The sequence below is a fragment of the Eleutherodactylus coqui genome, chromosome 3 (genome assembly GCF_035609145.1).
Source record: "Eleutherodactylus coqui strain aEleCoq1 chromosome 3, aEleCoq1.hap1, whole genome shotgun sequence".
Lineage (NCBI taxonomy): Eukaryota > Metazoa > Chordata > Amphibia > Anura > Eleutherodactylidae > Eleutherodactylus > Eleutherodactylus coqui.
This window is the reverse complement of record NC_089839.1, coordinates 168,605,837-168,629,158: the sequence shown is the minus strand read 5'-3', so window position 1 is coordinate 168,629,158 and position 23,322 is coordinate 168,605,837. Positions and strand designations below refer to the sequence as shown.

At 42.3% G+C, this 23,322-nt stretch overlaps 1 protein-coding gene across 1 annotated transcript in view; it reads left to right on the top strand.

The window, feature by feature from the left end:
* FGD3 (FYVE, RhoGEF and PH domain containing 3) overlaps positions 1–23,322 on the top strand; it is a 272,469-nt gene that overhangs the window by 165,191 nt on the left and 83,956 nt on the right. The window contains exons 5-9 of the mRNA XM_066596514.1: positions 9,145–9,234; positions 11,094–11,230; positions 11,919–12,075; positions 20,544–20,682; positions 20,936–20,994. Coding sequence (XP_066452611.1) covers positions 9,145–9,234; positions 11,094–11,230; positions 11,919–12,075; positions 20,544–20,682; positions 20,936–20,994 — 582 coding nt within the window. The remainder of the gene's footprint in view (positions 1–9,144; positions 9,235–11,093; positions 11,231–11,918; positions 12,076–20,543; positions 20,683–20,935; positions 20,995–23,322) is intronic.

Here is a 23,322-nt window from a genome sequence, read left to right as displayed (position 1 = left end):
TTACTGGCCACTCTGTTGTCGGGGGCCTGTCTGGCATGTCACATACTGCAGTACTGGCTCTAGCCAGCAGATGGCGCCATTGTATAATGGCAGAAAGAGAAAGCCCCCTAGGAAACTCTGAATCCAAAATTGGATTGCAAAGGGATAAGAAATTGGGTCCTTAAATGGAGGATAAGCATAGTTTGTTAAATTTAAATAAGGCTGTCATCTGTGTTGGAGAATTCGTCGCAGATTTTGTCATATTTGGTGGTAAAAATAGTACAGCTATTTTTTTTCTATAAAAGTATGGATTCCTTGATCGATTATATTATAAGTCAATGGAGTCTGTCGGGCACCCTTGGCGTCCCTCTTGTGTCAAATTCATTGCAGCTCGAATTTGTTCCTGTGGTATAACAGAAAACAGAATTGCTTCAGTAGATGTTAACATAGCCGACAGTTCATGCACCCCACAGTACCAAATGTTATTAAAGTTGGTCCCCTCCCCAGTGGAACTAATTTTCCAAAAATGTATGTCACTGATGATAGAGCTTAGCCCCTTTTCTAAAATCTACAGACATTAGTATTAAAACTTTCCTAATACCGGTCAAGTGTTTGAGTAGAATGCACCTTTCTCCCGCCACTTACGTGCTATGAGCGATCTCTCTGAACATACAACACTTACAATGCAGAGCTGAGAGAGTTCGTCTTCTTCATATGATTTGCTCATAATCCTCCCAACTCTCCCAGATACATGCAAACTTGGCCTCTGGTGAGACCCCTAGCCATGACTTATTTCCTGTGTAAGAAAAGGAATCATGGATGTTGAAATCCAATATGTCCGATCCTTTCATTGAAGGAAAGTTGGGACTCTGCCATATATGTTTACTTGCATCCTATACCAGATAATGTATGGTACAAAACTAAAAACGTCCAAAGATATCAACCCTCAAGCACTAAGTCACCCTGGTCAACAATGCTACATCTTAAAGGGGTTGTCCCGCGCTGAAACGTTTTTTGTTTTTTTTGCATAGGCCCCCCATTCAGCGCAGGACAAACCCAAGGGATGTGTTGAAATAAAAAAAAAATTTTACTTACCCGAATCCCCTCTCTGCAACTTCTTCCTTCTTTTCCTCCAAGATGGCCGCCGGGATCTTCACCCACGATGCACCGCGGGTCTTCTCCCATGGTGCACCGTGGGCTCTGTGCGGTCCATTGCCGATTCCAGCCTCCTGATTGGCTGGAATCGGCACACGTGATGGGGCGGAGCTACGCGAGGATGCGTAGAAGGGGCGGAGCCAGAACGCCGCTCATGCCCGGACCGACCAGAAGGGAGAAGACCCTTCTGCGCAAGCGCGTCTAATCGGGCGATTAGACGCTGAAATTAGACGGCACCATGGAGACGGGGACGCCAGCGCAGGGAAGGTGAGTATATAACTTCTGTATGGCACATATTTCATGCACGATGTATATTACAAAGTGCAAGTATATGGCCATACAGAAGTGTTTAACTTATCTTGTCATCGCGGGACAACCCCTTTAACAAACTGGTTTATGCCTCTTCAAAAAGACTTTTAAAAAGATTCTTCAGAATTTGGGCCCCTTGGCTAAGATACAAGTAATGCTATTAAAAAAATATAGGAAGCCTACCTAATGGTGCGATTATGTTTGGATTGTCTTGTTTTATCTTTTGCTGTCTTCTTGTTGTACTCCTGTGCACAAAAATGTTTCTGTGGACTGTGACATGAAGAACTTCTTGTTTTTGCGTCACTGTTTTAGTTTGCAAAGCAACGGAAACAGATGAGTAAAAGATAAGCAGGTTTTAGAGTGTAAGGTGGTAGAGGTAGTGTTGTATTACAAAAAATCTTGAGAGCTTCCTCATTCCTTGTTATCCGAGCATTTTTTATTTGGCCAAGGTCCAACATTAGATACTTAGTAGTGAACACATCTTAAAATCTCATTATACTATGCAACCTGTGGTTCCTGTTCAATTGTAGACTTAGATTTCCATCTCAGAAGCCTTTACCAATAGAATATCTAGCCCTTTAGAATCCATGCAGCGCCACCACTTTACCACTTTAGGCTTAACCCATCAAGCAGTCTATACCAAACATGGCTAAAACTGAGATTGCAAGGCCACTCTGTGTTCCCACTGGTGGCTGAGATTATGTAAACAGCCAAAGTGGCTGTTCTGCGTTGTTTCTATAACTCCTATAGCAGTGAATGGGAGTTAAGCAGGATAACTTGGTGAGCTATGCTGTATCTGTAACTTTCTGTAGCTGTAAGATTCAAAAATAGCATAACTCACAGCGCTAAACTGTATATGTAATTCCATTAACTTTTAGGAGGGCTAGTGAATCGGTATAGAACAGCTAAATCGCTATTTTCACAATCCTTCACATCTCGGAAGGAGGTGATCCAGAACAGGAGTACAATTACACAGATAGGTGTGAGTCCAAGAGGTGGGACTTGCATCAATCAGACATTGTTGTCACGTCCTATGGATATTCCATAAATGTCTGTGAGAGGGTATATCCCTTTGAAAGGGTTGTTCACTTTATAGTGTTCCTTTCCCTTTCTGTCTTTTCCTTTGCACCTATTTAATGCCTGAATAAAATAAACATTAATTTATATTCATATGTATAACTTTAAAGCGACCCTCTGGTTTTGGGACAGCATTCTGCCTGGGGTCAGAGGGGCTGGTGGATACATTACCTGCAGTTGGTTTTCTCTGGAGTCCCAAAACTTTGCAGATTCCAGATCCCTTTTTTCCATCCAAGATGGCTGCTGCAATTATTTAACTACCTAATGCACACTCTGCACTGCTCTCTGATTGGCCAGTACTGATCACATGAGTGGCCCTGGCCAATCAGACAGCAGGTATAGTGTATTGGTATTCTTACATTGCTAATACACTGTGGGTATTATGTAGCCTGAAGATTGCGCCAGTCATTTTGGACAGCTGAAAACAGGACCCGGAATTGGCAAAGAAAGAATATTTGTTTCAAGTTCCCCCCTTACCCTCCAGTTATTTTGTCCTGAAACCAGAGGGTCACTTTAGTTCTAGCAGGTGCTCTTCTCACAGGGTTTCTCATAGGCAGTATCTACTGTAGGTAAATCCAGCCTTAAAGGGGTTGTCCCGCGCCGAAACGTTTTTTTTTTTTTTTCAACCCCCCCCCCCCGTTCGGCGCGAGACAACCCCGATGCAGGGACGTACAGAAAGCTTACCGGAGCGCTTACCTTAATCCCCGCGCTCCGGTGACTTCTATACTTACCTGTGAAGATGGCCGCCGGAATCCTCTTCCTCCGTGGACCGCAGCTCTTCTGTGCGGTCCATTGCCGATTCCAGCCTCCTGATTGGCTGGAATCGGCACGTGACGGGGCGGAGCTACACGGAGCCGGCATCCTGCACTAGAGGCTCCATAGAAGAAAGCAGAAGACCCGGACTGCGCAAGCGCGGCTAATTTGGCCATCGGACGGCGAAAATTAGTCGGCACCATGGAGACGAGGATGCCAGCAACGGAGCAGGTAAGTAAAAAACTTTTTATAACTTCTGTATGGCTCATAATTAATGCACAATGTATATTACAAAGTGCATTAATATGGCCATATAGAAGTGTATAGACCCACTTGCTGCCGCGGGACAACCCCTTTAATGCTATGCCAGATATTATTGGAACAATTTTTACCCCAGTGTAGTTTTCATTAGAAAACTAAGCCAATTTCTTAGAGTCGCTAGTAAAATAAAAGGGTTTTATTGGGATTACAACATAGATAGGCTATCCTTAGGAATAATGTAAACCGTGAAGAGGCCGCAGTACTAACTCTAGTCCAGTGGTTTTCTAAACCGCTAATTGCAGGGGGTACAAAGAGTAGGACCCCCACTAACTTGATATTGATAGCCCAGGATTGTTCATCAATATTTTAATCCAAGAAAACTCATTTAATGGTTAATAAAAAATAAATTCAATATTAACAAAAGTATTTTTCAGTATGTTAGTGGTCGCCTCTTGGCCTCTCCGAGTGCAGCGTCCAAGGAGTGGGCCCACAGATGAGGAGATGGCGAGGTAGATAAGGATTTTTGTCATGGTGGCTCTACCATCTCTTTCCCTGAGGGTAGCTGGGGACACATCCAAGTTACTGCTGGGGGATGTCACAGGGAAAAGGTAACTAGCGGTTACCTTAAAGTCCATGGTCACTCATGACTCCAAGATCCATCACAGAGGATGGAACGGTGAAGTGAGAATAAAGTAGTTCATGCACAGGGATAATTTTCTGGACAAACCAGGAACGATCGGTATTGTCTATGTACTTAACTCCAATAAGGTTCCAATATAATAATAACAGTTTGGAACAATTTACACTCCCAGAAGCTGGTGCTGCAGGGAGGACTTCTCAGGGTAATCCAGGCAATCCACAGGCCTAGTTATCTGTGTGATCCTGTTAACAGCCACTCTCTCTTTCTCTCCAACTCTCTACCAGTCAACACTCACTCCTCTGGTGTCCTTCTCCTCTCTTTCACTCTCAGTGCTGATGGCTGTACTGGCACATCCTGGGTGAAGCAGTCCCAGGCCAAACTGTGGGATATCTCTCAGCCTCTTCCATTCTGGACCACACAGACCAGACAGTGTCTGTGTGGCTCACTTACAGAACTACACTCTCTACTCTCCTTTCTCTTGCAAGACCCCCCCTCTGACTTTTTTACAAACACATATATAAAACATAGTCACACAACATACAACATGATACATTTCTCAGATGTAACTCAGACGTTAACCCATTCAGTCCTGCAGAGGTGCAATACACATCAAATGCATAAAACATAGAAGACACTGACAATACAATTAGCATGAGACAAACAGTTAACATTATGAAAGGGCCCCCTTAACGCTGGGCCACTACAATCCCCCCTAATTAGAATAAGCCGACCCTGGCACCTCTTAAACAGCGTGAATATCCTGGAGCTGTTCTTTCTCAGTGTTCTACTCAATTACCATTTTAAAGAACCATCTGTGCAGACATGGGGTGATCAAGATGAAACCTGTAAACACATGCACCCCCTTTGGTTACTACTCAGCGCTTACTACCCCTTGTGTACTCAGACTATCTAAGAAGTCACTTTCCTTGTAAAGCCATAATCTATGACAGTGGGTATACAAAGGAGTATGGCCATAACCACGGGAAACCTCTGTTAGACTGGACGGAATCCAGGATGCACTAACATTGCTATGGGGCACTTACATAATTCTTCTCCCTAAAGCCAAAATAAGAAAAAATACATCACTGTAGCTAGACAAAAGAATAGAAAAGGGTGACGGGTGGCAGGTTTAGAGAAATAAGGGGTAAATGGAATGAATGTCACTTCCCCAGAGTCTCGTTAATGGGTGGTAGCTGAAAATCAATGTCCCCAACCGTGCTGACTAATGAAAAATAATAATGAGGCTGTATCTTCTGAGACAGGCAAGATAACAGATGACACTGTGCTCTTAAGTGGATTAGTACTGTGTAGCATTCCAACCTCCTAACTCATACATACATCACTCAGATTCAAGCTGTTAGATGCAAGCACATTATCAACGTTACATTTCAACATTATGCAATCTGGTTATGGGCCACTACAATAGCACTATGTGTGGATAGAGCTAACTGTTTCCTTACAGTTGGATTACACGTTTGCAAGACTCAGTTAAGCAAACAAGCAGACATTTTTAATTTATTTTGGGAACAAATTATTCCATTTCTGGTGAAATTAAATTTAGCAACTTAACATTTCTAAAACCGTTTCATTTAAAGGAATGTAAATGTTAACTATTTTTACCACATTCCACTAATGTGAAGTAATGGGAGAAAAATGAAAATGGATTTCTTTTTTTTGCTTGAGCCAGCAGTTTCCTGCTCAATGGTCATTTATGCTATATACGTGCATAGAAAGTGACGTCAATTATCAAACGCTCAGGGAGGAAACAGATTGTAGTAATTACAGAGGTGGAGGGAAAGGCAACAACCGGTGTACATGTTGAGGCAGAGCCTTCTAGAATGATCATATATTCAAGTGATGGACACTGTCTGCCATCACTTAACATTACAGCCTTTTATGTTTCTTCTATCTTCGCATCCAAGGAAAACCAAAACAATAACGGGTCATTCCATGATTTATCAAATACTCAACACTTTGGGCGGGTATACACAAAGTGTTGAGTATTTGATAAATCATGGAATGACCCTAGAACATAATTTTAAGGGTACAGTCCGATGATGTGATAACTGCAGTGCAGCTGCAACTTTGCTGGGTAGACATTGACCCACACGATCTTGCCAGCATTATCAAGATCATCATCAGCACTACTTTCTTATTTCATGTCTTTTTTCTATATGTTAAACTCTTTAATAATATTCATTTATACTCCATCAAATATTTGAAAAAGATATTTAAAGTCTCATGATTAAAGATTTGTAGATTTGTTTTGTTCCTACTGTGGGGGAGTAGGTGTTTTACTAATAGAGGTGACTTCTATATCTTTGTCTATATGACAAATGAATATGTAAAGAATAAAAGGAGTTACTAATGAAATGATCCTGTATATACAGACCCTAGCAACACCATGGGGACCCATGCATTTAAGCAACAAGTGTGTGTGTGTGTGTGTGTGTGTGTGTGTGTGGAGGGGGGGGGGGGGTGTTAGATCCAAGTCCAAAATCTACCCTGGGAGCAAGTGAATTCTACTTGGGCCCCTGTTTGGAAAGCCTGAGCATACAACAATATTCAAATCTAGTGAAGCTGAGATTCATGTATGCACTATCCTACCAGAAGTAATTGGACACCTGAACAAGAATCAAAAGTAGTATTTATTTACATATGTTAATACTTAGTGGAGCCTCCTTTGGTTCTAATGACATTGGATACTCCCCATGCCATACTTTCTACTAACGTCTGATACACTTCAACTGGTATTTCCCGCCATCGATCCAGCAGACGTCTGGACGCTGTTTAATATTTCCTGTCCCGACGTTTCAGTCTGTCACCATAGGGTTGTTCAGTAGGGTTCAGGTTGGGTTGTGCAGGCCAGTACAATTGTACAACATCCATATCCTCAAAGCAGTGTAAATCAGTGTTGGATGTGTGACAAGTTGCGTTGTCTTGTTGACCAAGTTGCGGAAGTATTGTTGACCATTCCAAGAGTATTGCCACATTGTTGGCAGCACCTTATTGTCTAAAATGTCATGGTACACCTCCATGTTTATGGTTTTTGTCACTAAAGCCAGTGGACTGAGACCATGCCATCCCCAGACCATAACGGAACCTCCACTGTACTCAGCTGTCGGCACAACACACTCAGGAAAAAGGCATTCTTCAGGTGTCTTCCACCTCCAGGTACCTCCATCTGATTTAAAGATGAAGTAGTGTAATTCATTATTCCATAGAACATTGTTCGGTTACTCAACTTAAGCTACCTAAAGGCCAACCCTCTGATAATGCCATAGCAACAGTGAAACATGTCAGGAGGGCTCTTTGCATGATTGTAACTAGCAGCAATTGCACCTCATTTATGACCAATCTGCAGTAATAGTGAAACAAATGAAGAATAGTCAGTTAAACTTTTTATTATATATATTTGTATAAAACGTCACATTACTAAAATTGTCTGTGAAGTCAAGTTTTAATAGCAGAAGACTTGGGAAGGCTATAGGGTCCAGTTTGGCACCAGGTGTCTTAGGAGTACAAAGAAATTAGTTTGTACTCTATTTACTTGTCTGACAGCCCACACCAACATGCACAATTAATGGTCAATTCACATTGTAGCAGCCATTTTCTGTGGTTGTGGTCTTTGTTCATTGCTCCACTGTACATTATTTTAGTGAATGACTCTTCCTGTTGCCCAAATAGCCCTTGTATTGGTTACTTAACTTTTTCCATTTTAGCATGTTTTGCTCTTGTAATTCCTCTTTTAAGTAAACGTATGCTAAAATACAAACCACACTTTGCAATTTTCTTTCTTAACTTCCTTTTGTCTTCATTTTCATGTTCACTCAAATGTTTAATACTGACATACGCTCTTCTTACTTTTAAAGTGTGCTATGAAATATCATTCAATTCACAAAGGGAGGATCCCAAGTGGGGGACCCAATGATATGTTCATATGCCCTAATAGGCACAACCGCTTTAATTCCAAACTAAACGCGAATCTGAAAAATATGACCATAATATGATTCTAATTTACATTTCTTATTCTTTTGGCTTAAAAACTAAAATTAAAAACTGCACCAAAACAGCAAAAAGTGAATTCTGCCTTAAAGTCAATGGATTTTGTACCTTTCAATGCAATATCATTGTTTGGTCCAAATTTCTGCCTGCCTGCAGCCACCAACATTGTAGGATGTTGTAGGCAGCCAGAATTTTATCACTTAACTCTATAAGGTATTTGGAGCTCTGTATGCAGTTAATCAGAGTATACATTAGGGATAATCAGTGCTTCATATTCTCTATGCAAATAAGAGATGATACAATGCCCTTGAAGCACCACCTATTGGAAGGTGACTTCCTTATATTCAATGTCCAACCTTCCAACAGGCCTTATATGACTAAGGATACAAGGTCTATTAAAAAGTTGGACACTATCTTATAGGGAAGCTACCTTCCAATAGGTGGCATTGCCTAGGTATTGTACTGTCTTTATTTGCATACCAAATTTCCCAGAGGAGCATTGCATGCCCTAACAAGTCTACTCACGCCTGTCAGGCGCTCTCCATGAGATGAAACAGTACCCATTCCATTCATATTCTCTGTAATTTTAGATTTGATATGCTATTCTAAAGAGCCCCTTTAAGATGTTAAATACATTTTTTACCTTGCGATTATTTGAAAATGCTTAAGCAGTGTAGGAACGGTTTTACCATCGAGCCTGATTTGCTGCTTGCATTTCGGTCTCCACAGACTCATTTTTTGACAGTTAATGTGTTTTTGTGTTTGGTATCTGTCACTTGTAATCAGTTGTGACCAAAAAAAATTATGCGAAATGCTGGAATCGTCTTTGTTTGGGCCTATTTGTAATCAAATGTTGTACCGTAAGACGCTTGTGACAGTTTATTCCAGGAGCTTGCTTTCAACAAATCTGGAAAAATATTAAGCTTGCTGATGTTTAGTAATTTCCTTTCTGATTTATCTTACAGTGCACAGAGCCACAGAAGTTGTTTAACATTGCCAATGAGCTGCTCCACACCGAGGAAGCCTATGTCAAAAGACTCCATCTACTCGATCAGGTGCCCTGCAATGTGCAATTATTCCAACAATATTGACTTTGTAGTACAGTTTTGTATTTGCAGTGTCTACAACTACTGAGTGGTGGATGACTTTGTCGACCTCCTCAGACATGATGACCCACTTCTGGAAGCAACTGCACAAAATTTTGTCGTCACTGTGTAGCTACAAGATGAATTATAGGGCTTGGAGGACATTTCTGTAGGTTCCCTTTTAAAAACCATAACGTGAACAATTAATAAAATACTGATCAATTGATTTAGTTTCTGAGCACCACATTGTCATCAGTCTTCCTGCTATTTAGACCAGTGGTAGACCTAATATTCCCAAAATGTTCCATTGGTTAGAGTCCAACTGTTGGAGCCCCACTATGCTACCTGTTTGCAGTGGAGAGATGCCCTCAATTCATGATGGCTTTTCATTAGAGTGAACAAAACAGACCACTAAATTATTTTTCTTTAACCCACGGTGCCAACCTGTGCCAAGGTCCTTGGGATCCTCAGGCATTGTTCTGTTTTTTTTGCATTATTATTGTTGGGCAAGCTACAGAAGTGATATTGTAATCTCATTTGGTTGATCTAAGAGTCTAAAAAAACATAGTTTAGTGGATCTGATGTTATGGGTATTTTAAGGATCAGTGATTACTGTTTTGGGGTGTCCTCATACCCCCACATTGACCCTTTGCAGTGGGGGTATGCTGGACACCTTTGTTGATATTTATGTTCACAGTTTTCATGTTGGTGCAGCTTTGGTTGTCCAGGGAGTATAAATACTTACATGGACCTGCGGTGTCGGAACCTCCACTTCAAGCCTGGTTCCAACACCGGGTCAAGTGGTTTGGACGCTCTCTATGTGCCCATTACATCATCATGGGGGTTGGCTATTTGGCTCATCTTAATAAGTAAGGTAGCCCCTTTCTCTGTTGTAGCCAATGCTGAGACAGAGAAGAGGAGCCAGCCCCCTTGATGACATGATTAGCACAGAGAGGGAGAGAGGTATACCTAGTGTTGGAATTGGGCCGAAAGTGGAGGTTCTGACACTGCAGGCCCGTGTAAGTATGTAGGCTACATGGGCAAGACCATTTAAATATGTCTCATAGAGTATAATAAAATGTCACTTCTCATATGCCACCTCTCTGAAAGATTCTGTGGGGACATGGGACACTACTGTATGCATCCCCTTGAATGAGTACACTCAGTTTATAGCAGGTAGTCAACTATTCACTTGTGAGCATGTTAGTGAGGACAGGGTTTTATGTGACTTGAACAGTTCCCAGGTAGAAGAAAGGAGTTGGATGCAAGTTTAAAAGCGTTTTCCCAAAATGCACAATCCATTTGAGAATGTGGGTCTCAGGGCAATCATCTGATCCAGCTCTCTGCACCCCCGGAAATCAATTGATTTTGCTGGTGGAAGCCATTCTGACATTTTCTCCGCAATTGCAGTTGCAGGGAAAATGTTGTATTACAGGATCATCATGATACGAAGGGCCGTCCTGTAAAGTAAGACTGAAGGTCTGTTCTGGGACATAGGGTGGGATCGCCTGCTTGGTACCCCCCTCTATCATGTTCATATGGTGTAATAGGGCATCTTGGCACAACCCATTGAAGGACAATATAATGTAGCTTCTGTTAAATTGGACATTACGTCATCCATCCAGGTGGATCTAGAAAACTTTCAAAAATGAAACTGAATGACTGACTACATTTTGAGAAAAAATTTCAAAAGTAAACAAATTTACTTAACCCTTGTTTGCAAAAATAACTTCAAATGGTCTTATTTCTTCTCTTTAAGATGTGTTATGTGTAGTAAATTATCTTCAAGGCATCCAGCAATGAATTTACACAAAATTGTCTAATTCCAGGTATTCTGCACAAAATTAGCTGAGGCTGGAATTCCACCCGAAGTGACCACAGGAATATTTTCAAATATTTCTTCCATCTACTGCTTTCATTGCCAATTTCTTTTGCCAGAACTTAAGACACGTATAACTCAGGAGTGGTGAGTCAGATTCATCATTCATGTCGTATAGTAAATGAAAGATGTACTCAAATCTCAGCCAATCATGGCTGAGATGGGAATTGTTATTCTAACGCTACACCCACCGGTGGCTGGGAGTATGGAAGCAGTTAAACTGGTGAGCTACACTGTTTCTGTAAATCCTGAGTTGGGGAAGAACAGGCTGTACGGAGGTAACAAACTGAGACGCACAGAATGTTTACAGCGCCAGAATATAGACCTGTAGGATCTCTGCTTGTTGCTCTATATGCCTCATAAATATGACCTTCATAAAGCATTAATTTAATATCTAACTGGAATTAGTACAGGCATTTATGCAACAATTCCAATGATTGGTCTTCTGATAGATGACCATGATGGTTTTAATCGGTTTCTATGCAAATACTATTGATGGCCTATCCTAGTGATTGGCTAGAGTCCGCTGTTTGGGTCCCCAGCTGGTCACCTGCCAGCACGACAATACACAGGGGTCCGGCCAGAAGCCGATGGCTCCGACCCCTGCATAGTGGCCGGCGCTTGTAATTGCAGGTGCAACTCTCATTAAAATGCTGTTATTAATTTTAATGAGAGCTGCATTTACAATTAGAAGTGCCTGCCGTTTACCATAATTAGTCATTGTGGACATTTTGTATAATTCCCAGGTACACTAATCTTTACAATGTATTTCTAGGAATACACACCCACGGATTGGGGATATTCTTCAAAAGTTGGCTCCATTCCTGAAGATGTATGGGGAGTATGTAAAGAACTTTGACAAAGCTATGGATATGGTGAATTCCTGGACTCAGAGGTCTCCTATTTTCAAGGAAGTCATCCATACGATTCAGGTACAGATTAGATTAGCATTTTTATCGATACAATCAGCCCATACCAATCAGCAGCCTAAGGCGTAAGAACACTCCCTCATAATAGAGAGTGACAACTTGGGCTTGCAATACATACATAACCTCATTCCAGAATATAGTGCAATCCGCCAATCATGTCTCCCACCTCCATTGTCCAATAACAGACAGATGCTGTCTTGTGCGCAGAGAGAACCCCCAAACGCTGTCGGTGGCAGGGTGCACCTGACCACAGACATGCAGTCCAGCAATCATAGCCAGAGGCATTACATATTCCTAAAAATGGGTGGGTCAATGGCATGCAGATGAGGCATGAAACCGAAAGTGGTGGTCCACGTTTTATGGTACCTAGAAGAGTTGTGGGACATTCATCCTTGTCTATCCCTTCCTCACCCATACTCCTCTATATACCACCTTTCAACACCTTCCACATTGCCACAGATATATGAATCTGAATAAATTTCCATTCGGGGGGGGGGGGGGGGGGGGCTTTGACTGCCTTGGGGACCTTCTGGAGAGCAAATTAGTGAACCTGTTTTTTACTCCAATTGACTTTATTGGGAGTCATAATCGACTGTACCGATTCACAATGTTTTCTTCATGAAATCGTCCCGATACCGACACAAACCGATTATTCCTCTAATCACTAACTGCTAGTCATTGACTCTGTCTGCAGCGCTCTTCCTATGTAGCCAACTGAGTACCTATGTGTTTTAGGTCAGTCACATTTGGGTTTGTCTTTTTAATGTATTCAATTAAAGTTACATTTACGTGGGGACATAATGATGGGCTTTTTGAGTCCTGTGGACCTTTGGCTTTGCTTGCATCGTTAAAATATGCCATTACTGTCTAATCAATTGGGATCCAAACTACTCTAAAGCTCTGACCTCTTTGACTTTTTTCATTTTCTATAGGCTGTCTCACAAAGAGAATACAGCCGATGGCAGTGGCATTAAGTGTATTGTTTCACAGTTTGTGTTTGAGGATTCGCCACTTCTCCTCGACTCTTCTTCAGTCAACAGTGCCGGTCACGTGATTGGCTGCAGTGACGTTTGTCATAGATGACCAATTCCTAGCCACAAACGGTGGAGTGATATACTCAATGCTGCCCCTAACGGTTGCATTCTCTTCATTCACTATAAAATGTAGTGTCAACTATGGCAGATTTACAGTATGCCCCTTTGAGTCCCTAAGGCTCCAATCACCTTTTTGCTGAAGACTACATTTTTTACACATTTTCTTCAGTGGACAACCACGGGTCAACCACTGATGGAGTAGCATGACATTTTTTTCATAGCTGCCACTTCTGTCTAGCAAACTACTAAGGTCATAATGGACAGTGCCCAATTGATTAGATATTTATGGCATATCCCTAGGGACACAAACCAATTGAAGGGAACCACAGGCAGCATGGACCAGGGCTAGATATGCCCATTGCCCCCATGTATGTGGTGTTCAAAAACTCTGCAGCATTTCAGAATAAACAAACTTTGAAATTTGTCTTGGAATGGAGCTCCAAGTCAGAGGCGACCTGCGCCAGCCTCTCTCTGCCCGCAGCGTGTTGACTAACAGCTTCTCCTTATACACAAAAGGGGAGAGAACTGTCACTCAACATACTGCAGGCAAGGAGAGTCTAGCATGGTCCACCTCTGAGCTCCGTTTTAAGTCAAACTTTGAAGTGTCTTTATTCTGGAATGCATTTCCGAATAATATATAACTGGGGGCAATGGGCATAACTGTCCTTGGTTCATACTGCCCATAGTTTGGGCAGCATGAATCCAGTGAATAAGTTCACTTTAAGCGTTTCTTCAACTGGGTTGCTGGAATATATTACCTATTATGAACATGGCACAGCTGAAGTACTGTATGTAAACCTATTTAGTTTCTACAAATCTGTATTAAGACACTCTGTGTGTCCTCTGCAAGCAGTGGTATGCAATGTACCATGCAACAATTTTTTTTCTTATGTAGTCCATCTGAAAAATGGACCTATAGAAGTATAGTATGTGCCTATAGTAGGCACAGATCTGTAATGCACTTATGTGCATGAACCTTTAGTTTGCTGATGCTATACGACCTTAACTGCAATAAGAAAAATGTTAGACCAGTAAAGCTGCATATAAAAACTGTAATTGTGGTTTTTAGGTGTAAGAATAACATTATGTAAAAGAATGAGTTGCACTAAGGCCTCAGGCCCACGGCCAGGTCGGAATTTACCTGCGAAATATCGCAGCGGAATCAGACCCCCTGCCCCCCAGAGACCCTATACTCACCTCTCCGGATCCGCCCCCAGAGCAGTGCAGCGCACAATGCGCCAGCACTAGGCTGTGACGCGGATTCTCATGGTGCTTACGCACTGCTCATTGTGGAAGTATCACGGGATGGCCGGCTTCCACTGAATGTAATGCCATCTGCTCGATTTTCCGCACAGAATAGAACATGCTGCGATTCTCCCCTACGAACGGAAAATTGCAGTTGATTTCTGCTGGTGGGCAGGAGAGAATCATTATCACAGCATGTCTATGAACGGAAATTGCTGTGGAATTCGCGTCTGGTGTCTGACTGCGAATTATACAGCGAAAAACTGTCCGTGGGCATTCGGCCTTAGGCCGTGTTCACATTGCATGGGTTTACTGTGGGCCAATTTGCCATTGATGCTTTAGAAAAGCTATTTCAGAAATTGTAAAACTGCAGTAAGCAAATAGGGAATATGGAGCTATACCTCTGCAGCACCACCTATTGGAAGGCAGCATTCCTGCAAGTCAATGTCAGATGTTTTAGACAAGCCTTATAACAGTGACTGGGAATTGTGAACCAAAAACTAGAATACCATACACAGACAGCTGTTTCGGGGGGTTGGCCCCTCATTAATGTGCAGTAGGATCCTGGCTTGGCTAGTGAGAGGCCTATGACTTGGGTCAGAAAGGGGGTCGTTTCTCCTTAAGGAGACGCCTGGAAGGTATGTAAGGAGACTTATAAGGCCATCTAGTAAGCAGCACACAAATTATGGTATAGTTCTACTATGGTGGCTTTGTGCTGCACCATACTCCACAATGTAAAGCCAATGTAAGGCAATTTACCCTAGCTCAACATATTCATGTTATGGATTATAGAGGGTAAATGTTTAGTAATAAACATCTTCCAAAAGGTAGAAGAAAAAACAAGGGGGTCTGCTATCTTGGACCTAATTCTTACCAACAGGGAGAGAACGGTTGAGGAAGTAAGGGTGGCTGGGACCTTGGGAGGCAGTGATCATGCTATCCTTGAATTTTGGATAAAAAGGGGAGGAAGACCTGAGAAAACTCCGACCTCAAGGTTGGATTTCAGAAAGGCAGATTTTAATGAACTCAGAAAGAGGGTAGGAAGAATCCAATGGCTGGAGGTTCTTAAAGGGGTTGTCCTGCGAAAGCAAGTGGGGTTAAGCACTTCTGTATGGCCATATAAATGCACTTTGTAATATACATCGTGCATTAAATATTGGCCATACAGAAGTTATTCACTTACCCCCTCCGGTGTTGGCATCCCCGTCCCCATGGCGCCGACCGAAGCCTTCTTCTGCCTGGATTAGACGCTTCTTCTGTCCCGCTGAAGGGGCCGCTCCGGCGTGCTCGCACCGCACAGGTCTTCTGCGCATGCGCAGAAGACCTCTGCAGCGCCAGTGCGCCGGAGCGGGACAGAAGAGGGCAGACAGCGCAAGCGCGTCCAATCCAGGCAGAAGAAGGCTTCGGTCGGCGCCATGGAGACGGGGACGCCAACACCGCAGGGGGTAAGTGTATAACTTCTGTATGGCCAATATTTAATGCATGCTGTATATTACAAAGTGCATTAATATGGCCATACAGAAGTGCTTAACCCCACTTGCTTTCGCGGGACAACCCCTTTAAGGACAGAAATGTCCAAGAAGGTTGGAAAATATTGCGAAATGAGATTCTCATAGCCCAATCGTTAACAATCCCTAAAAGAAGGAAAAATGGAAAGCATTTAAAGAAACCAGGATGGATGAACACAGAACTTGCACACATGTTAAAAAGGAAGAAAAATATGTTTATCAAATGGAAAGAGAGGAGAATATCTAAAAAAGACTATAATGCAGTCTGCAGAAACTGTAGCACAGGTGTCTTCCTTGTGCTCTTGGGGGAATAAAAGAATGCAGTCTATCTATAAGCAGTGAGATAGTGAGGGAACACTTAGCTAACTTAAGTGAATTCAGGTCTCTAGGTCCAGATGAATTACATCCTAGGATACTAAAGGAAGCAGCGGAGGTATTTGCTGAACCACTCGCTAAAATCTTTGAAAGTTCCTTGAACAGGAGAAGTCCCAGAAGATTGGAAAAGGGCAAATGCTGTTCCTATCTTCAAAAAAGGGAAGAAGGCGGATCCAAGCAACTACAGGCCTGTGAGCCTGACTTCTATAGCGGAAGAGATCTTTAAACAAATTATTAAACAGCAAGCATGCTAGTACTTGGATGAAAATGGAGTAATTAACCAGAGACAGCATGGGTTTGTAACAAACATGTCATGCCAGACAAACCTAATTTCCTTCTATGACAGAATCACTGACTGGGTTGATCAGGGAAATACAGTGGATATAGTATATTTTGACTTTAGTAAAGCATTTGACAAAGTATCTTAAACTTTGACCAAATATGGGATTGACAAGGCAACTATTAGTTGGACTCACAACTGGCTGAGTGATGGTACTCAAAGAGTGGTCACAAATGGCTGCACATCCAAGTGGAAGAATGTGTCAAGGGGGGGGGTACCACAAGGCTCTATCCTAGGCCCAGTGTTCAACATTTTTAGAAATGATCTGGAGGAGGGAATTGATGGGAAACTGATCAAATTTGCCAATGATACAAAGCTAGGAGGGATAGCTAACACTAGGAAAGAGAGGGCGAGTATTCAAAAAGATCTAGAAAAGCTTGAACAGTGGGCGGCAACTAACAGAATGGTATTTAACAAGGAGATATGCAAAGTCCTACATCTGGCAAGAAAAATGAAAAACGCACATACAGAATGGTAGGAACTGGGCTAAGCAGCAGCACATGTGAAAAAGACTTGGGTATACTAATAGATCATAGACTGAACATGAGTCAACAGTGTGATGCAGCAGCCAAAAAGGCAAACACAATGCTGGGATGTATTAAGAGAAGCATAGAGTCTAGATCACATGAGGTAATTATCCCCCAATATTCTTTCTTGGTCAGACCTCATCTGAAATACTGTGTCCAGTTTTGGGCACCCCACTTTAAAAAAGATGTAGACAAACTGGACATGTTCACAGAAGAGTTACCAAGATGGTGAGCAGTCTGCAAATCATGTCCTATGAGGAACGGTTAAAGGATCTGGGAATGTTTAGCTTGCAAAAAAGAAGGCTGAGAGGAGACTTAATAGCTGTCTACAAATATCTGAAGGGCTGTCACAGTGCAGAGAGATCAACCCTATTTTCATTTGTACAAGGAAAGACTACAAGCAATGGGATAAAACCGAAAGGGAGGAAACACAAATAAAATATTAGAAAAAAAAACTTTCTGACAGTCATGGTGATGAATGCGTGGAACAGGTTACCATGGGAGGTGGTGAGTTCTCCTTCAATAGAACTGTTCAAAAAGCAGCTGGACAAATATCTGTCTGGGATGATTTAGTGAATCTTGCATTGAGCAGGGGGCTGGACCCGATTACCCTGGAGGTCCCTTCCAACTCTACCATTCTATGATAATAGTTGAGATTCTTAGGCTGCTTTCACACCGGCGTTGGGGTCAGTTCAGAGTTTCCGTCTCTCTGCTCTGTTTTTGAAGGAGAGAAACTGAAGTAAAATGGAAAAAACAAATCCATTTTTTTGTCATTAATTTTAATGGGGTTTCAAAAATAAAAAAAACGGAAAGCAAATGGAAAGGCTTCAGTCTGATTCCATTCTGTTAGGTTTCTGTTTTTTTTTTGGACAGAAAAATAGTGCAGTCTGCAGCGTTCTTTTTCCACCCCAACAAAAGAAAAGCTAACAGAATGGAAGCATTGCATTTGCTTTCTGGTTTTTTTTTTTGTTTTTTTTTTTAAACCCCATTGAAGTCATTGGGGAAAATACATTCATATTTTTTTTCCATTTTGCTTCAGTTTCTCTCCTCCAAAAACAGAGCAGAAAGATGGAAACCCTGAACTGAGCCGGTGTTAAAGCAGCCTTAGTTTGCTCAAACATAATTAATGTTCCATAATTTAACAAAATGCAGCAAGATTCCATAGCCTTTAAATAATGAAGTGTTCAGCTATTAAATTTCCAACAGCTGATAAATGATAAAGCGCTGTAATGTCAGGTTGTGTTACTCCTGATGTAGCGCTTATTACAATTCCCTCGTTATCTGAGGAAATGCAGTTTCATGAAAAGCAATCTGCCAAATAATTGGAAATGTGAACTAATCCTCAACAATGGAGATGAATGAGTTGTGCTGTGGAGGTAGAAGAGACTCTTCTCCGTTCAATGTTCTATTGTTGTTCTATTGTTTTTTCTATGTGGTTTTGCATTAATGTTGCACTTAGCTGTATAGAGGGTTTTCCATGTTCTAATTCTAGATTCCATCATCTTGTCAAACGAGCTGCTGCTCTAAATGCTTTTAACAATGTGAATTCAAGTGGAAATATTCTAGTGTTTGATATATCCCAGTCTTTGTGTCATGCTATTATCTGCTGTATGTGCGAAGGCGAAAACTGATTTAATTATTGCCATTACTATCTCTTGGGAAAGGGCATTCTACCGCATGTAAATCCTTAGCGTATGTTCATATGATGGAATTTTTTTCATGGATTTGGATGGAATTCATGAAGTCTGTGTTCCATTACTTTCTATGGGAATTTGTACCATTAGACTTAAAATCCATGCATAGATTTCTTAACCGCATGTAAAAAAAAAGGAAGTGGTATGTCAATTCTTGACTTGGATTCTGTGACGTATTCACGCAAAATCTGCCTCATACGTTCCATTGTTCATTGCAAAGGACTAAATTTGTGTGCAGCTTTGTGGGTATACATGTGCATAGCCACAGCTAGAGATGAGCGAACGTACTCGGTAAGGGCGATTTCGCAATCGAGCACCGCGATTTTCGAGTACTTCACTACTCGGGTGAAAAGTACTCGGGGGCGCTGTGGGTGAGCGGGGGGTTGCAGAGGGGAGTGGGGGGGAGAGGGAGAGAGAGAGAGAGCTCCCACCTGTTCCGCGCTGCTACCCCCCACTCCCCTCTTCAACCCCCCGCCCCACAGCGCACCCGAGTACTTTTCACCCGAGTAGTGAAGTACTCGAAAATCGCGGTGCTCGATTGCGAAATCGCCCTTACCGAGTACGTTTGCTCATCTCTAGCCACAGCAGAAATCTGTGGTTTAGCCACAGATTTCCACCATGGTTTTTAGAAGTGGAATCCATGCTGAAAAATCTGCATCAGATTCTGCTGTGTGAACACATCCATAGGGCTAATGCGCAATGCCACATTACTGATTTTGTGTTGTCCAAATCTTTAATATAGTGGCCATAGCCTGTTGGAGCACAGATTCCTTCTCCTAAAACCGTAGAAGTGACAGGGAAGCAGCATACACAGCCTTATCTGTGTGTATAGTGTTGGTATTCTGCATTATCTAGGTCTGCAACAATACAATAGAAATATCATTAATTCTTCTACTCTCTAATGATAATGAGATGATATTCCAGTCTATACAGCAAAGCTGACAAGTGAGCTGCAGTAAACAGGGCAGGTTGCCATAGTGTGTTGCTCTAGGTGTTCAGTTGGAAAACTTTTTTTTGTAGGTGTATGTTGCACTTTTTGAATAGTGAAATCTAGGCCTAGGCCACATGATGTTGGCGTTAAAGGGGTCACCCCCTTCTAGGTATTGATGACCTTACCTAAGAATAGATCATCAATAGCAGATCAGTGGGGGTCCATTGGCTGGCAATCAGCTCTTTTCTTGGACCTTTTTTACTGTTAGCAGCTCTGTACGTTTTGCAGTGGCCCAGGTTAGTATTACAGGCTGATTCCCATTCACTTCAATGGGACTCAGCCTGCAGTACCATGCTGGGCCATTAAACAATTTATGGAGTTTTCTGCTCCTGGTAGCAAAACATTTTCATAGACTAAGAAACCGCCTGACAGAACAGCTGATCCCTGGGGCAGCCATGTAGTTGACCACCACCAATCTGGTATTGATGACCTATCCTTAGGTTAGCTCATCAGTGGCCAGAAGTGGAGCAATCCACTTTGCAGGATATAAACAACAACCCTATTTGTCATTGTGTTGCTGTTGGTTTCGACATAGCAATAAGTCATCAGTAGACCATAGGAAATCACTTTACGTATAAGAATTTGGAGTCGTGACTATGTAACGTTAGACAGGATGACTATGCAATGATAAGGCTGAGTTATGTTCTGCAATGTCCTGATTTCCAAATGACATCTGTCTAATGTTTGTTCTTCACAGAAAGAGGACATGTGTGGGAATCTGACATTACAGCATCACATGTTGGAGCCGGTCCAACGAATTCCTCGCTATGAACTTCTTCTGAAAGATTATTTAAAGAAACTGCCCGAGGACTCGGCCGATAGAAAGGATGCAGAGAGTATGATATTTAATAACTATGTTTTGTTAGATTCCATTCCTCACACAATGATCCTACTGTTCCTTCATGCTCATGAGATCCGTTATATTTGATAATAGTTGTTTGTCCTTCTATCACACAATATATACACTGAGTTCCATCTATCCTCTGACAAGTGGTCACCTTAACGTAACCTTGCAGTACACTATGATGAACTGCAGTCTCCACGCTGACTGAATGTTTAATATGTGTAATTGGATCATCCTTATTACAGAGTCCCTGGAGCTTATTTCCACTGCAGCGAATCACTCAAATGCAGCCATTCGAAAAATGGTAAGAAAAACCGCTTGGAATGTCCTTTTTCAAAAAATTTGTTAGTTGCATGTTTATGTAAATTTAATTGGAGACGGCAAATGATACAAATGGCAAAACAGTAGCCACTGACATAAAGTAGCAATATACATATGACAACTGTGAATGGGTAGATACTCGGCCTCTTTGTAAGCAAGGAGTTGGACTGATCTTGTCATTGAAATATCGCTGAAATTGGGGACCGGTAAAAATCAAAATTGGTTATCTAGTGGAAGTCTGCCTCAACAAAGGAGAGTTCGAGGAGGTAACTAAGAAAACATTGGAGAAATGTACTGTAATCAGGTTTGGCAGGACTGTATTACTTATAGTAACATAGTTCTATAGTTACAAAGATTGAGGAATACGGGTTGAAAAAAGTTGAAGAGCCTTAAAAAGTCTAGTTAAGCCTGATGAAGAGGCACTGATGAATATATGACCTGCTGGTATTCAATAAAAAGGCTTTTATTGTTTCCATAGCACTAGTATCTTTGGCTCTTAGTTTTTCACTTACAGTTGGTTGCGCCAAAGATCTAGTTTTTTCTAAATTCAAAGTAGACTAAGGCCTCATGTCCACGGCCTTAAAATCCGCAGTGTTTCTACCGTATGTGGATCCGCGCCCCATAGGGATGCATTGGACACCCGCAGGTAGTTAAATACCTGCGGATGTAATTTTTCCCGTCAGGCGTGGATCCGCGTGCAGGAAAAAAAATGGACATGCTCCATTTTCGTGCGGGTCTCCTGCGGGGACGGCTCCCGCAGGCTTCTATTGAACCCTATGGAAGCCGTCCGGATCCGCAGGAGACCTGTACCAGAATTAAACTCACCTGCTCCAGATGATGCGGATATTCTTTCCTTCGCGGCCGGATCTTCTTTCTTCGGCTCGGCGGTTGTGCCCGGTGCATGCACGCCGCCGGCGTGCCGAGCACATCCCCTGGGCCAAAGAAAGAAGATCCGGCCACGAAAGAAGGAAGATCCGCATCGTCCGGAGCAGGTGAGTTTATTCTGATTTTTAGCCTCATGTCTGCGGAGCAGGAGGGACCCTCTACGGATTCTACATGGAGAATCTGCGGCGGGTGTGATTTTCCCCGTGGACATGAGGCCTAAGGCCGGGCTCACACAAGCAGGTCGGATTCTGCCTGAGGATATCTGCACTGGAAGCCCTGCGAATGATCGCAGAAATGAATTTCGTATGGTTGTGTATGCGGGAAATTTTCTGCTAAGATGTATGCGGATGGACAGCATGTTGTTCGCGCAGAAGAAAGATCACGAGCAGAAAATTACATCAGAAAGTAGCCCAACCCCTTGGAAATACCCCTCTATCGCTCATGCGACCGCCCATGGGACATTCCCTTGTGTTGTTGTGGTGAGAGATGTTCGGAGAGCCTTCAGAATGGGATACTTGGCCTGGCTGGTGTATACTACTTATTTTGGAAGTAGTATAAACCACTTAAATAAAACAAACACTTATTCTTTTAGAGGAAGAGCCCAGAAGAATAAGCGGAGGTTGTAGACAGCAGTCTGGATGTTGTGTTGCTCCCTAGACTCTGGCCTGCATTGTCTGCCCACAAACTCCTACTTTTTAAGTTCCATATGTATCTGATCTCCTAGCAACGCACATACGAATCTGCATCTATATGCAATGCTAATTGTGTATGAACTGTAGATTGAACGCATCCATAGAGATCAATAGAGCCCATACAAAAATAGAGCATGCTGCGATTTTTCTTCCGCTCACAGAATCCACAATTTTTACCCGCAAGTGGGAGCTAAACTTCGAAAATCCATGCCTTTCAATGCCTGCGTATCGTCCTCACGGACGGCGATTTGGGGAATCCGTTATTCAAATCTGGTCGTGGTATCACACACAATTATTTAATACACTGTGTGATTACTCAGGGGTTTCCATCACGGCTGCCAAAAACAGCCCTGTGATGGAATTCCTGAGCAAAAAACAACAGAACCATTGACTGGCATTGTGAAACAGACACCACTTTGGTCTGGTTTACAAGGGTTCTGTTTGTTTCAGTTCTATTTGCAGTATAGACTAACGTAGTCCCTGCGCTATTCTATACCCCAAATATCAGAGAGGTAAATGGAAACCCTGTAAAACAGACACCAAAATGTTGTCCGTTTCTCAATACAAGAGAATGGTTCCGGTTGTTCATGTTTGGGGATTCCATCACAGTGCTGTTGTCTGCGGATGCAAACCCCGGACATAATCACACAGTGCAAACGCCCCCTTAGTATTTGAAACCTATTTCCATTTGCAAAAACATTGTAAAGTAATTTAGTAATAATATACTGTATCTT